General features: G+C 50.1%; 1 protein-coding gene and 1 long non-coding RNA gene across 2 annotated transcripts in view; one reads left to right on the top strand and one right to left on the bottom strand.

Annotated features, from left to right (window-relative positions):
- The window catches only part of BTBD11 (BTB (POZ) domain containing 11), a 280948-nt gene that overhangs the window by 74755 nt on the left and 189682 nt on the right, over nucleotides 1-16511 (top strand). Inside the window, exon 2 of the mRNA XM_014535984.1 lies at nucleotides 1290-2834. Within this exon, the coding sequence (XP_014391470.1) occupies nucleotides 2711-2834 (124 nt within the window). The 5' untranslated portion in view covers nucleotides 1290-2710. The remainder of the gene's footprint in view (nucleotides 1-1289; nucleotides 2835-16511) is intronic.
- Nucleotides 67-10932, bottom strand: LOC106725307. Its single transcript, XR_001361171.1, has 3 exons — nucleotides 10115-10932; nucleotides 436-587; nucleotides 67-214 (listed from the first exon to the last, which is right to left on the bottom strand). It is a non-coding gene; the product is annotated as an uncharacterized LOC106725307 (long non-coding RNA).

Genomic DNA, 16511 nt, shown 5'->3' with positions numbered 1-16511 from the left:
CCCATTGATTTTTCTCTCTCTCTCTCTCCCCCCCCCCCTCCTCCCTCACTTTCACTCTCTCTAAAAATCAATGGAAAAAAATGTCTCCAGGCAAGGATGAAATAAATAAATAAGACGGACACTGCTGGGTGTGGGCACTGACAGTGGCTGTTCTTCTTCCTGGCCAGTGGTGACATTGGTTGAGCATCTGGGGAGCGCTCACTTCCTCTGCTTTCTAGGGTGGGAACAGGGCAGAGGCTAAGAGGTGGTAGCATGCTGCAGTAGGGACATCCGTCAGTTGTTACCCCCTCCAGCTTCTCCATGGCTACGTCCACAGCATCGCCAGCTGCTCTGGGCTCATCCAGCCAGGAGGCTGCCTGGATCTGGTCCCAGCTCAGTGACTAATTTGCCGTATGACCTTGGCCAGTGCTCCTCTCGGAGCCTTAGTTTTCTCACCTGTAAAGTGAGGGGTTGGCCCGAAGTGTTGGTTTTCAGAGTGAGCTCTACAAACCCTCCTGGGATTTGATAGGGGGCTTCAGAGGCCCGACACCTTTGTTATTTGTTCTATATATTGGGCTTCGGAGGAAGACGCGGAACAACGGCTTCTGCTGGTTATAAATAAGCAAACAAGTAAACATTAAAACCTCCCAAGTAGATACTAAGGAGCCGTGGTTCTGACCAGCTAAGTAAGATTTGGAGGAGCAGGCCTGGATCCCCACCGGGAGCCCAGGACAGACTGGCCCGGTAACCTGGGCTGTTCTGCTCTGAGGGGCTCCATCGGTATTGGGGTGGGGGTCCCCAAAGGGGCCAGCCATGCGCAGGCTGGAACAGATCACATCTCAGGATGACCGTGAGGAGGTGGGGTCACCAGAGTGGCCACAGTGGCCCAGGGCAGTTGAACACTAATCCATGATTGTTGCTGCATCTGTGGTACAAGAGGCCATATGTCTGGGTTTTCTACTTACTGTCTATTGCCATGGGCAAGGTGCTTAATTTCTCTGAGCCTCCGTATCTTCTCTGTGCAAGGGGGTGACAGTAGGGCCTCTCCTTGGAGTTGTAATGATTTAATAGATGCAAAAAGCACTTGGCACGGTACCAGGCCCACAGTAAGTGCTGGTTGTGCCTTAAGCAGTGTGACGTTGGCTTTTTCCTTCAATTTCCGCACCTGTTGAGTGGAGGTCATGATAACAGCAGCCAATCCAGGTCCTTGTGAGGATCAAGTACTAGTCATTAATGGGTCGAAATGGTTGTTATGTTTATTTACTTGCATTTTCCTTTAAATCGATGCACATTTTCATCCTTTCTTGAAGGCGGCCACCACATGAGCGGTGGGGTGGACAAGGGGTCGGTGCTGGCACGGCCACCGGGTTGCCCAGCTGAGCGACCGCAGGAGCTGTAAACGGCAGACACTTGGAAATCCTTGAGTCTGGGCCAGAGCCACGGCGGGCGCCTGACCCGCCAGCTCGAGCTGGGAAGGGAAGCCGGTCCCTGGGGGCCTACGCTGTCAACAGACACACGGCCTGGCATGGACGCCGGCCAAAGAAGCCCGCCCCACCTGGGGCTGGTGGCCTTGGCTTTCTCTGCTTCCCTCCCCTCCCAGGGCCCATTGTCTGAGTGTCCCAGCTCCGTCCTGACCAGCTCCCTGACTGTACCACCCCCCTGGCCGCTTACCCTTTCCATTTCTGCCTCCTCACCTTTTAAAAATAGCACTGCCTACATCGGAAGACTGTCATGAGGGTTAAAGGAGGTAATACATGTAAAGCATTTAGAATCATGCTTGCCCCTTTATGACCTTGGGCAAGCCACTCTTTGAGCCTCAGTTTGCTTATCTGTAATGTGGGCACAAAATAGCACTTAGTGCACAGGGAACATGAAAGGCTTGAATATGACAATGTATGTAAAACACTTGGCTTAGCCCAGAAACTGGTGCTCTCTCTCCCCTCCCGTATTGATTAATTCTTGCTGTGTAACAAATCACCCTGAAACTTAGTGGCTTGAAACAACAACTACTTATAATTGCTCACGTATCTGTCAGGCAGGGGACGCAGTGGGAATATTCTACGCTTGACTGGGCCGCTGTGCTTTAAGCCACAGATCCAGCGGGGTGAGGCTCCTCGCTGAGGTTAGGACTCAGATCTGCTCCATGTGTGCCCCGCCTCGGGGACCACGTGAGAGCTGCCCCAGGGGACACGCTTCTCATGCCATGCAGAGATGCAAGAGCATGCACATGCAAGGACTCTTAAGGCTTAGGCTGGGGCAATGCCGTCCTTTCTGCCTCATTCTGTTGGTAAAAAAAAATTACATGGTCAGCCCCAAAGTCAAGGAGCAGAGAAATAGACTCTGGTCCTTTAGTGGCAGGAGCTGCAAAGTCACATGACAGGGGGTGTGAAGAATCGGGGACATTAATGGGATCTGCCCAGCCCCCCAAGAACCTCCAGAATGGGAACGACGACATGAGAACTTCCAGTAAGGCGGAGTGATTCAGAAATCCTTTGTCTTTTCAACTGAACCATGGACACTAGGCCTGAAATACTCGCTGGGTTGCTGCTCCAGATTGCCCGGGATGTGGTGTGGGTTTGCCTCCCAGGAATGCTGGGCACATATGGAGGATGGGTGCAGTAAGGCTGGACTGCAGAGCCCTGGAATGGCCCCCACCCCCCAATGGAACTTGTCCTTGCAACAAAATAAATAAAACTGTCGACTGGAAAAATGAGAGGAAAGCCGACCAAATATGATAAACTGTCTCTTACTGGGTATTGTGCTCCTTACAGTGAAACCCCAAGCGGATGCTAAAAATGTGTGCAGCTTTGTGAGGAGACGAGCGTGCTCCGTGTGGCCGAGATTTTCTGAGAAAGGTAATTTAACTGCAGTGCACAGAGAGGAGAGAAATACAAAGAGTGGTAATTGGGAAATTGTCCATCAGGTGCTGTTTTAAAAATTGATATTGTTGGTTATTTCTCTTGCATTAAAACCCCGCGTCTGCTGTCGCATTCTTATCTAGCTCATTCGAGGCGTGCGTTGACATTTCTAATTTGCAAATTTAAAGATTGTCAGGAAATGGCTTAAACACAGCGCAGTCCCGGAGCTCCTTGACTGTTAGTGACAGGGCTCATCTCTGGGAAGGGGAGGGAGGGGAGCTGGGCTGGATGGAGGGAGATTTAGGAAGAGCTAACATTTACTGAGCACTCCGTGTCAGACACGCATTTTATATGATCTTACATTAAACCTGTGATTCCCATTTTGCAGATGAGGACAGTGAGGCCCGGAAGGTTAAATAACGTGCCCAAGGTCACGCAGCTCCTAAGTGGCAAAGCTGGCACTGGAACCAGGCACTCTGGCGTCGGAGCCTTGGGCCCACCCACTGCTTCCCGACCTCAGGGAAAGACCACAAGCCTCAGAGTCAGACGGTTTGGGGTTCACATCGAAGCTCTGCTAGTTACTATGGGGCTCTGTGGCTTTTCACTCACTCATCCGTTGAGTGTTGATTGAGGATGGACTATGTGCTGGGTGCTGTGCTGGGCACCGGAGGCACAATGGTGAACAAAACCCAGGCTCCTGCCTCTTCCACTATGTAGCCCCCCAAAAGAACAGGGGTGGTGGAAGGAACTTAATGCTCTAAGGACATATGGCCAGGACTGAGACCTGAGGGCTCTGGCAGGCTTCCACCGGAGGCACAATGGTGAACAAAACCCAGGCTCCTGTCTCTTTCACTTTGTAGCCCCCCAAAAGAACAGGGGTGCTGGAAGGAACTTAATGCTCTAAGGACATATGGGCAGGCTTTCCCAAGCAAGGGACTTCAGAAAGGCTCTCTCACGGAGTGGAAGGCAGCTAGGCACTGGCTGTCCATCTTGAAACTCTCGAACTTGGAACCCAGCTGCCATGCTGTGAGAAAACCCAGGTCACCTGGAAAGGCCACACCACACGTAGTTGTTGAGACCAGTAGCCCAGCCAGAACTGGCTACATAATATGCAGTCTCCATTGCAGCATGAAAGTACAGGGCTTCTTGTTTAAAAAAAAAATGACTAAGAAGCTAAAGATTAATGATAGAGCACTAAGCCGAACACAGGGCCCTTCCGAGAGCGGGGCCCTGATCACCTGCAGTTACACACGCTTGAAGCTGGCCCCGGCTCTCACTGAGTCCCAGCACCCACTGCCCGCAATATGAGTGGGGTGTCTCCAGGCCCAGCCATCATTGGATTGCAATTAGGTGAGAGACCCTGGTTCAGAGCCACCTGGCTGAGCCCAGTGTGCCTCCAGATCTGCAAGGGGAAAGATAAATAAATAAATGTTTTTTTTAAGTCAGCTAGGCTAAAGAAGGGGGCAGGGTGGGTTCTGGGCAGAGGAAAAAAGTCAAAAGTGCTGGACCAGATGTTTGGCTGGCGTGTCCGAGCAGCTGGAAGTGCACGTGCGAGTCAGCATGAGGACAGGACTGAGGGGGGGAGTGCGGGGGGAGAGTGGCCAGAGAGGGAGAGGAAGACCTGGGATCCTGGTCTGGGTCCTGAGAGCAGAGCATGCCATTGGAGGGTCTGGGAAAGGGAAGAACGCACCCGGATTTGAATTTTTAAAGGTCACTCTGGTGCTCTATGGGGGACAGATACGGGCACCCACGGAGAGAATGCAGGTGGCCAGCGAGGAGGCTGCTGACGGTGAGGGGTCACGCTTCCTGGACCAGGCGGTTGGCACTGGACACGGAGCTTAACTGGACAGATTTTGATGATGAATTTCGTAGGACATGGTGAAGGGTTTGCTGCTGGTGGGGGAGGGGAAAGAGGATGGAAGGACAACACAGCCTCTGGGCGAATGGAGGTGTGGTTTCTTGAAACTGGAATGAAGAACGGGGTTTGAGGAAGAATGCCATGGGCTTCATTCGAGACTGGTTGAATTAAAGGTGTTTCTGATAATGAGAGATGTCAGTCAAACCTTTGGATGTAGCGCGCTGGAGAGGAATTTGGGATCCATCAAGGTGCAGGTGGAAAATGAAGCCTTGAGGACTGATGAAATGACTGGAGCTGTGCTCCCCAGTACAACAGCCACTCGCCACTCAGGTTAATGAAATTTAAATTAACCAAAATGAAATATAGTTAACATTTCAGTTCCTGGGCCGTTTGGGCCACATGTCGAGTGGTCAGCAGTGACGTGTGGCTAGCGGCTCCCTGTAGAACAGTGTAGATGGAGAGCGTTCCATCATGGCAGACAGTTCTCTTGGACGGGGCGGCTGTGGCGAGAACGCAAGGGAGCTTGGGGCCGATTCCTGGTAGAGGAGGAGGAGCTGGCATTGACGGAGAAGATCTAGGCCTCCTCGGGTCAGACATTCGCCTGCCTAGCTCTAGTGTTTCTTCTGCGTAGACATTAATACCTACCTCTGGAGGATTGCGTGGATTTAATGCCCTAATATATGCCATAATTTATTGAGCTCTTAATGGATGCCAGACACGCTGCTAACACTGCACACTCAGTATGGCGCTTGGCAGCCAACGAGCTCTGTGGCTACACGTTGGAATCACCCGGGGAGCGTTGACAACTACTGTCTGGGCTTCGCTCCTGGGTCCCTCTTTAGGGACAGGACCGGAATAAGAATTTGTAAAGTTCTCCAGTGATTCTGGTGTGCGGTCAGATCGAAAGCCACTAGGTGAGACACACCGGCTTAAACAAAAATAAAACACCAATGCAGAACTTCTCAGGGCCTTTACTGCACAATGCACATCACCAAAAGAACAGGTTATTGTCTTTCCCTGGTGACAGGGACATACAAGAAGAAAGACTGTATGGCTAGCAAAGAAAACCTGTGGTAAATGTGGAGAGAGTGTGTGTTGGTAAGAGCAGATGAGGGCGGGCAATGTGATATTCAGAGGCCGGTAGAATTTTTAAACTCAAATGAGCATGACTGGTGTTTGTTATATTGATTTGAGTAATGGTGATGATTTGATAACTGGTTAGAAGTTCTAATACCTGTTAGGCCATACAGATGGCATTTTTGTAAGCAATAAAAACAGTGTTACAAGTTTATTGTATTGGTGGGGGGTCCATCTCGGCTGCGTGGGTCAACTGGCGGAGGAAGTTAGCTCCATTCTGCAGGGAGTGATGCTTTGAAAGCATCAATCAACCGCTTAAAGCTCTTCAAAGGCTCGCCATCCCACTGGCCACTCTTTCACAAAGCCCTACATGAGCGATGTCCAAATGTTTGTATTATGTACCCCCACCAAAAAATTTTGAACATGCACTCTCATTATATGAGTATTCATTTAGAAATTAAATACCTGTCCTATCAGCAGAGCTATAGGGAATTTAATGAATTTTATTTTCTTTAGATATTTTTAGGTTCAAAAATCAATGTAACTAGAAGTACCAGTATTTGTTCCTGCACCTCACTTGGTCATCATTGCATCCCAGTTTAGCTCCCCTACATGACCTGGTCCTTGCCTTTCTCCTGTATCATCTGTTACCATCTTACTCGCCTCCCCCCCCTACACACACACACACACACACACACACACACTACATTCAAGCCACTGGCTTCTATCTGAATTTCCATGTGTGGCTTAGCCTCTGGGCCTTTGCACCTGCTGTTCCCCCTTCTTTGAATGTTGCTTCTCTTGATTTTTGCGTGGCTGGCTTCTTCTTGTCACTCAGGCCTTATTGTCAATGTCAGCTCCTCTAAGGAGCTTTCCAAGGCCACTCCATCTAAAACTGCAATCCAGCCACTTTCTCTGACACGGCCCATTTTAGTCCTCTGAGTAGCACTTACCACACCTGATATTTACTTGTTTGTTTATGGCTGCCTCCTTCAGCTGCGAGGAACCATGCCAGCTGCAGTGCCTGGGCTCACTGACTATTTGTTGGATGAACACACAAATTGAGACTCGGAGGTTAGAACATCTACCTGGGCCGTGCCATCTGTAAATAGTGGAGCTACGATTTGAACTCCCCCCTGCGTGACCCCAAGTTCAAGATCCTTTGCATCATGCCAAGCTGCCTCTCGTCCGTCCTTCAGAGGCCAGCCAAGAGGTGCTTGAGTTCAGACCTTAACAATTGGAATCTGAAATCTGCTTTGATGTCAGAAGACTATGGAATTTGAAAGAAAAATATATGACTGGCATTTTATGGGGTTTCACAGCCAGCTAGTCATGGGAGTCTGAAGTGATTCAGGCAGGCCCAGGGGCAGATGGGAGAGGTCTGTGGTCAGGAACCACAGTAGGTGAACGCAGTCGGGAGAAATGCTTGGCCCGTGTGTCCTGATGAAGCCCAAGATCAGAAGAAAGGCGCTAGGTACCTAGGGAGAAAGTCCTGCCCTCTTCCCTCCCATTCCTTCTGACACCTAGCTGAAGAGGCCTTGAACACCCACTTTCTTTCTTCTATTGAGCACCTGTTCGTAGGCTTTGGAACTCCACCTGGCTGGCCCTTTCTCTATCCTGCAGTTACTGTAACATCCCTTAGGCCTGGGGAAGGACATAGCAGGGAATGGAGGCAGCAGGAAAGAAGATGAAAGCCTGAGGCTCTGACCTTTTGAAGAATAAATGGTTGGTTTTGATGCCTAGTTTGGTATGTTCCAGAAACCTGTCACCTCCCTGCGTTGCTTCATTTTCTCTTTCCAGAAGGAACCCACTCACATGTGAACTGATGAGCCTTTGGTCACCAGGCTCGGGCAGGTGTTTCTGTCTTATTTTCACCCCCTGGCCTCTTTCTGCAAGGCCTGCTGTCCCCTTCTCTTCTTTCTAATGAGCACAGGAACCCTGATGGTGAGTGAACAGGCAAAATTAAGTGTCAAATTTGATGCCCGAAGGCAAAGAAATTGGCAATTTATTTTTCCTGCCTGGATCTCCCTCTTCCCCATCCTGTCACTGAAACAATATTGATATTCTGCTGTAATGAGTTCTCCTCAGTCTCTCACTCATTCATTCATCCCAGCATGGGTCCTTCATAGTTAAAAGCACAGCCTCTGCCACCCACTGGCCTGTGACCTGCATTAGTGACCTACGGTTGCTACAACAAACGACTACAAGCTTGGGGCCTTAAAACCATCCGCACGATTCTCCCACGATTCCAGACGTTAGACATCCAACATCAAGGTGTCCTCGGCAGAGCTGCTCTCTGCTGTGGGCTCTAGGGAACAACCCTTCCTTGCTCTTCTAGCTTCCGGTGGGTGCCAGCGATCCTTGGCTTGTCGCCACGTAACTCCAATCTCTGCCTCTGTTTTCACATGGCCTCCTCCTCTTCTAGCTTATCCTCTGTATCTTCTAAGGACACCTGTCGTTGGATGTTGTGCCCAACTAGATAATTCAGGAAGATCTCATCTCAAGATCCTTAACTTAATTACATCTGCAAAGACTCTTTTTTCCAAATAAGGTCACATTCACAGGTCCCACCGTTCCACCCACTCTATGACCTGAGACAAGTTGTTTAACCTCTCTGAGCCTCAGTGTCTTTAGCTTTAAAATGGAGATGCCACCTGGCTGTCATGGCTCAGTGGTTGGACATCGACCTAGGAACCAGGAGGTCACAGTTCGATTCCTAATCGGGGCACATGCCCGGGTTGCAGGCTTGATCCCCACTGTGGGGTGTGTAGGAGGCAGCCAATCAGTGATGCTCTCTCATCACTAATGTTTCTATTCCTCTTGCTCTCTCCCTTCCTCTCTGAAATCAATAAAAATATATTTTAAAAAAATAAAATGGAGATGCCTCTCCCAGGTGGCTCATAGGGATAAGATGTGGAAAGCTTTCTCAGTGCCATGCAGAGCTCATGCGCCACCAATGGCACCTACATTTACTTATCGAGTGTTCATCGTGGACTGAGATGTTGCTCCAGGCTCCCACTGTTGCCCCCTGACAAGCTGAGTCCCAGGCCCCTTCTGGTCCAATCTGCAGAACCTGGGTTAAATTCCTATGTGCCTCCAAGGCCTGCCGGCTATGTGAGTGCCCAGCAACTCTTCAAAACCCAGTTTTCCTATACACTGAGTGGCCAGATTATTATGACCACCCCATCAGTACAATGAAGTGAATTAGTTATGCAAATAATAATAAAACCTTGAGAGTATTTGATTAGGAAGTTTTCAATATTCAGTATTTTTGGAAGCGTCAATGAAGTACAGATGGGGTTGTCATAATAATCTGTCCAGTCATAATAATCTGGTCACTCAGTGTATATATGTGGAATGACCCACAGCCTCACCAGTAGGGACAGTTCTAGAAAATTCCTCAGCTCACCCTCAGACTACCTTTTGGGGGATTGTCGGGACAGAGGAAACCAGTGCCTGGCTGTTGGAAGTCATTCCAGCCCCGCATCCAGTCCCCACCTCAGCCGCCAGGGTCTTTTCTCAACGTTGGACACTTCTCACCCACCACCTGATAGGCATTCCACAGATGGCAGGGCTGTGGACAGTCTGAGAGCAGCGAGCACATATTGTAACCTAGAAATTGGACAGCCAGGCAGCGAGTTGGCCTGTTGGAGAGCTGGTGGGAGTGTTCATCCTGCTCGCAGTTCCCTAGGACCTTGGCCCAGTCTCTGACCTTCTCTGTGGCTCAGATATTTAGCTAGGTGTCAGTGGGGTTGATTTGGAGCAGTAGTTCTCAAACTTTTTTTTTAAGCACTACACCTGCTTTAAAATCTTTCCCAGAATCCAAATGTCCATTCAAGGCTCCCCCTCCTCAGTCCTTTGGCCTATGAGAGTCCAGTGGCTTCCTTAGGATTTTTTTCAAGTGTCCACGATTGCTTCCCCATTTGCACGTACCTCCCCCGATATCAGAATGCAGAACTCACCCCCTCTCCTTTCTCTCAGGAATTCCCCTCACTCCGAGGATTTTTATGGACTCAATTGAAGGGCTAGGGGACCATGAGAAGGGGTCATATCCTGGCCCTAGCTGGACTGACACCCTCCAAGTGCCTCACCCCACCTTTTTCTTCTCTCTATACCCTGTCCCAACACCCCAGCATCACCCGCTCACCATCCCCACTCTCAAATCCTACCATTTTCATCATCACATCTCTTTCTCTGGCCCTGACCCTCCTGCCTTCCTCTTATATTGACTCATGATTACATTGAACTCACCCAGATAACCCAGGGTAATCTCCCCGTCTCAAGATCCTTAATGTAATCACGTCTGCAGAGCGCCCTTTCCCCTGTGAGGTAACTTACTCACCGGTTCCAGGACATGGACATCCTCAGGGGGCGATTCATTCTACTTATCCCACCCACCTGTAGTATTCGTTGAACGAGTCCTTCATAGGCATTTCAAATGCCCCCTCCTGTAGCGCATCCCCTGTGCTTCCCAGACGGAAGGACTCTCGTCTTTTTTAATCTGTGGCACCGGGCCCCGTTCTGTTACAGCAGGTGCCGCCTGCAGTTCTGGTGCTTGGTGTCTGGTCCTGCTCCCTTGGCAATGCGTGAGCCCCTTTGAGGCAGAGTGCTGAGACTGGGTCACCTTTGGGACTCGGGGTCTTTCAGAGTCGACTATCTGAGGGATTTGTTGCAGTCGTCTCTCCTTCAAGAGTCATCTCAAGAGCCATCTTCTCAACTGTGCTCTTCTGTTCTCTTTAAAATGAGACTTGATCCTCTCATGAACCCAGCACTCACTGCAGCCTGGTGCCGGGCAGGGGTCCAGTGGACACTGAAGAGCTGACCACCTCTTTTAGCCTCCGATCCATGCAGTGGAGCCGCACCTCACCCAGGCGTGAAGGTAGACAGTGGGTTTGCAGAATCCCAGCCAGGGCTTGAGGGGCACCCCTTCTGAGGGACAGCTGAGCCGTGGGAACCGGGTTCCTGTCTCCCATCTCTCACTCACTGTCGGGCGTCTGCACACTGACCAGAACCGGGGGTAAATCTGCCCCCCTGTCTAACCGGTTGTTGCTGTTTCTGGGTGGCAGGCGTTGGATTTGCAGAAGGAGAATGCCTCCAGGAAGAAGTACCCACAACCTCACTCGGTGCTCCACTTCCCCCGATTCAGCTGCTTCCCTCCCCTCTGTTCCCAGGTAGCAGATGGCCTGATAATTTAATGCCATTACAGGGAGCAGGTCACTGGGATTTAATTAAAAAACAAAAGCACTTTGAGAACGCCTGCTCTCACAGACAAATTTGAGGGCAGGGTGAGCAGGGTCACCAGATTGCACAGCCCTTGAGCCCACATTCACGGCAGAGCCCAGGTATACGGCCCCCCGAGGAGTGGAGTGTAGCACGTAGCACGGCCTGCACGGCTGTGGGCAGCAGCCTGCCAGGGAGGGAGAGGTGTGTTTCTGTGACCTTGCCCTTTCCCACTTCACTCCTCCAGGCGCCGGCCTGCTTGGTCTCCTTGTAAGCCAGTGGGACACTGAGAATAAAATCCAGATTCCCTTTTTGCGGTCTAAGAGGCCCTCCGTGGCCTAGCCCCTGCCTGCCTCCCCAGACCCTCCTGGTACCTGTCCCTGTGCTCACTACGCTTCTGTGCCTCCGATATGCAGGGCTGACTCCTGGCACAGGGCCTTTGCATTTGCTCTCTCCTCTGCCTGGTTGTTCTTCCCCTAATATTCCCAGACTCCCTCACTTAGGTCTCATCTAAAACGCTACTAGTACCTCCTCTAAGAGAACTGCCTGGAGCACTCTATTTTTGTTGCTCCCTATAACATTCATCTTGGAATGTCATAACAAAATACGCAGATGGCTTAAGCAACAGAAGTTTATTTTCTCACAGTTCAAGAGGCTACAAGTCCAAGATCAAGTTTTCCATTTATTTGGTTTCAGGTGAGAGCTATCTTCCTGACATGCAGATAGCTCAAACAGACAGACCGACAGGAAGTTCTCTCTCTCTCTCTCTCTCTCTCTCTCTCTCTCTCTCTCATATCTGTTCTTATAAGGACACTAATCCTATTGGGTCAGGGCCCCGTCCTTATTTATGATCACTTAACTGTAATTACCTCCTTAAACGCCCTATCTCCAAATACAGGTACATTGGGGTTAGGGCTTCAACATGGGCATTTTGAGGGTAGACACACATTCAGTTCATAACACTCCCCATCGACACCCCACCACTCTCCATCCTGTTACCCTCAGCTACTTAAACCCTCTCTGTGCCTTGGCTTCTCACCCGTGAAATAACGGAAGCTGACAACACAGGATGGTTATGAGAGTTGAATGAGTTACTGCACAAAGACTATTTAGGCCAAAGTCTGTCACAGAGGAGGTGCTCAATAAATGTTATTTCCCACCAAGACTTGCTACCCCTGACTCGAGGCCTCAGAGAATGCTTTTCCCTACACATGCTACAAGAACAAGAGTATTAACAAAGGGACAAGAGTTAGGTGAAGACTTGGGCAAGGGTGTTCCTGGCAGAGGGAACAGCATGCACAAAGGCGGTTGGCCGTGGGGAGCCCGTGAAGGGTTTTCAGAGGGGAGTTGTGTTCAGATTCAAACGTTGCAAAGATCACCCTGAAGCATTTTCTCGCATGAGGGTCAGACCCAAGACAAGGGTCCCCATCACTTCGCTGACCGGCTCTTGCAGGGACCCCACTTGGCCAATCCCATGGTGGGTTTTCAGGTGATGTCCTTCCTTCTCGACCATTCTGTTACGCTTGATAGATGACCACACCATCCCTCCTAAGCCTTCCGTGTCCGTGGCATCCCTGACAGGCTACTAGGTCTCCTGGGAGGCAGTGCACTGTGCTGGAGAGAACCCCGACCTTGGTCCCCGGTTGGAATCGTGGCTCCATCACATCTCCATTGTGGGAGCCAGGCAAGTTCTCTCGCCTTCAGAAGCATCTCTTTATCCTTGTGATTAAAAGACCTGCCTGGGGATTGATGTGAAGTAGGTAGAAGTCACTCCCCTCCCCAACCCCTTTCTTCTGTCTCCTGCCTTCCATTTCTCCTCCTGCCCTTAAACGCAGGTATTCTCCGAGGGGGCTGCCGGAACCAGTGCTGTTCAGATGACATGAGCCTTGGTTCCCAGTTGGTCTTGTCTTCCACCGACTTTCTAAGCTGTCGTAAAAGGGAAATCAGGTCTCAGAGCCCTTTCCTGGGGGACGTCCACTAAGGTTATTGTCCGAGGTTTACTCTGAGCCTTTTCTTTTTCTATGCACATTTCTCAATATGCTGAGTCTGTGGAGGAAACTTCTGCCTCCAAGAGAAGGTGCAAGAATAGGCAAGAAGCACAGTCTACTGAGACGCTTTTTAATTAGCCTCATACATGGATCGATCTTCTCTCCCTATTTAAACTTCACGTCTTCGTAGTTTTAGAGAGATGTGCCAATTTCTCTAAACTCCATGCCGTAAACGAAAAAGGAGAGATTTGTTGCCAAGGGAGGAGGAGGGAAGGGGTTTCCCTTAAACACCCAAAGCACAAGGCCCTCTCTGCTGGGACCTCCCAGGGCAGAGGAGTCAGCAAATGCTGACCGGATAATAAATCGGTGCCAAAAGACAGTAACCTTCGTGCTTCTTAATAAAGAAAAGGAGATTCCGCTAAGACTTGCTCAGAATGTAAGGCAGAGAAAATGCCCATAGAAGTTCTTCTGCTAAGAAGAAAGGTAAAGAGTGCTGGGCTGACTCGGGAGTTCAGCACGGAAGTCATCCAGGTCGTCTAAGCCAGCTCTTGGCAGTGGCATCTTTGTTTCTTTTATGGAGCCCCAATATATAAACTGCCCCCAGGAGCAGTCAGTGTGCCCCCCGCCGCCCCCACTCAGCCTGAAGGCGAACCGTACTTTGAAAACCATAGAGCTTGGCCAATGGGAAAATGGATGACCAAAGGGGCTGCTAATTGCCCAAGGTCAGTTGTCACATGTTCACACCGGATCAGGCTCTCAGTCAGTATTCACAGCATCTGTGATGTGCCAGGCACTGTTCTAGGCCCCGGGCTGTAGCAGAGAGACAATCCCTGTCTTTATGGAACCTGCACCCCAGTGGGGCGACAGGCAGTACACAAATGAAAAACATATGTAATGTCAGGTAGCAGAAAGTGCTACAGAATAAAGTATTTTTGATTTTTGTTTGTTGATTTGAGAGAGACATCGATTTGTTGTTCCACTTATCTATGCATTCATTGATTGATTCTTGTATGTGCCCTGACCAGGGATCAAACTTGCAACCTTGGCGTATCGGAGGATGCTCTAACTGAGCTACCTGGCCAGGGCAAGGGGGGCTGTTTCAGGTGGGGTGGTCAATGAAGGCCTCAGAGAGGTGAAGTTGGAGCAATGAGAGGGAGGCAGGAAAATATCGACAGAAGAGAGAATAGGCGTGAAGGTCCTATGTTGAGAATGCCCAGGGCTGAGAAAGTGAGGAGGAGGAGGATGGGACATGGGTCAGAGAGGAGGCTGGCCAGATCTGCATGGCCTCCTAGGCCATGACAAAGCCCGGCAGGTGGTGGGAGGCGGTGGGATTTTTATCCAGAGTGGGATGGGAGCCATTGAATGGTTTTGAGCAGAAAAGAGATGTAGTCTGAGTTAGGTTTTGAAAGGACCCTTCTGCCTTCTTGCTAAGTGAAAACAGGCTGATGAGGGATGAGAAGGGAAACAGTCAATTCAAGTGGGAAACGTTCACAGTAGTTTGAGTGAGAGATATTAGTGCTTTGGACCTTGATGGCAGTAGTATAGGTGTTGAGACGTGGTAAGGTTTGGGATAGATTTTTAAAGACAGATCCAGCAAGATTTGCTAACAGGCTGAATGAAGAGATAACGTCCTACGCCTCCTTTGAGCAAAGCACTGTAACAGGTTATAGGAATCAGGACCCTTTGGGCAGAAGCCCAACTCAAACTGGATCACAAAACTGAATAGTTCAGCCAAAATGGACTTCAGGTACGGCTCGTTCTAGGAGCACAAATGCTATCCTCAGGTTTAAGTCATTCTCTCTTTTCATATCTTAGTTGTTTGGCTTCATTTCTCCCTGGGTGGCTCCCAGCAGCCCCAGGCTTACTTGAACCTTACAGACAGCAGCTGCCATGGGAAAAGGCTATTTCTTACTTAATGGTTTCAGTAAAATTGACGCTTCAGCTGCCTTAAATCATCTGCACATCCCTGACTCAATCACTCTGTCCAAGGAAATAGAATACACTTATTGGCAATTCTTATCACGTGTCCAGCCTGAAATCAGGGGGTGACGGCAGGGGACAGGCATGCTCCCCACCTCCCACATAACTGCGAGGAGTTTTTACCAGGGGGAGGGGGACAATGGAAGTTGTGTAGGCAAAAAGAACCAATTTACACTATCCAGGCATAATAAGAAAAACATACTTTAATAAATGAGGATTTTGCCTTCTCATTTTTCTAGTGTCACGAAATATGCTTTCCCTGAGACACAAAAAGTAATTGTCGCAACGAGCACTACAATGTGCTGGATCCTGGATCTCAAAGTGCGTCCCCACACATTTCCCAGATGCAGAACATGCTATCTCCATGCCAGGAAAGGGAACTTGAACCTGGAAAGCTGACAGTCACCTGCTCTCCAGCCACCGGATGAGCCCGGTGAAAGCAGAAAGCAGTACAATATTTCCTGCATTCAGAAGGGATAGAACACTGTCTGGGGCTATTGTGTAGGGAGAATGAGGCTCCTAACAGCCAACAGGGCGTGGGGTGGGGGTGGGGGCAGGGCCGGAGGGGAGCTGGCTCAGAGAGCCATGGCGGGACCATTGCACAGGGGTTCAGATCTGTAGCCACTGATGCCTAATGATCCCCCCCAAACATGAGGTTTTCTGTTCTAAAGGGTGGCTGGATCCCATTGAGTTCTTTAGATGCAAGTTCAGTGACAACCTGGGAGCCACGCCTGGCCCTCAGCAGCCTGGGCTGTTTGGCTGTGAGACTGCAAGCTGGATTCATTTTAAACAACATTCTAAGAAGATGCTGTTTTTGCTTCATTAAGATAATGGTTCCTCCATCGCCTCTCTTGCTTTGAACGGCACCTAATCACATCCCTGAGTTATTTTGGGGGGAGGGGGGCGGGGTAGTTTTGCACTCCCCTGGATTTTGTTTGCCTCAGGGCCTGGTTGATTCTTGCCAGTGAGGAAGCTCCCCAAAGCCCCAAATTTGCTCATGAAATTGTTAACTCCCCACCGTGGCATCGTAAGCTGGGCCACGTGACATGGGAAGGCTCGGCTAATGTCATTACCTTGAGAGGCCAGAGCGGCACTTGAGTGGTAGAAAAAAAATACGCACGGTTTTCTGACTCTCCACCCAGGGACGTCTCCCTGGTTACCTTATCGGAGGCTGCTTCGCCCTCTCCGGGCTGGGGTCTAATTTGGGTTCAGCTGGGCAGGCTGGGGAGTTTAAGTGTTTACATGGAAAACAGTGTCCTCCCTCCCTCTCCTTTCTCCGCCCCATCCCCCCGCCCATCACAGTTGAACATCAAGATGGCAGCATTGCTGCTCTGTGCTGTACTCAGGCCCATGTTCCTTCTTATGAGGAAGTGCTGAGTGGGTTTAGGCTTTGAGGAGAGGAGTGGGAGCTGCAGGGAAAGAATCGAAAAGGCAGCTTGAACTCTTACCATTTGCAACGGCATGGATGGAACTGGAGAGCATTATGCTAAGTGAAATAAGCCAGTCAATGAAGGAAAAATACCACATGAGCTCACTCATTCATGGATAATA

This window comes from Myotis brandtii, unplaced genomic scaffold (assembly GCF_000412655.1).
Source record: "Myotis brandtii unplaced genomic scaffold, ASM41265v1 scaffold155, whole genome shotgun sequence".
Lineage (NCBI taxonomy): Eukaryota > Metazoa > Chordata > Mammalia > Chiroptera > Vespertilionidae > Myotis > Myotis brandtii.
This window is presented reverse-complemented; position numbering and strand designations above follow the sequence as displayed.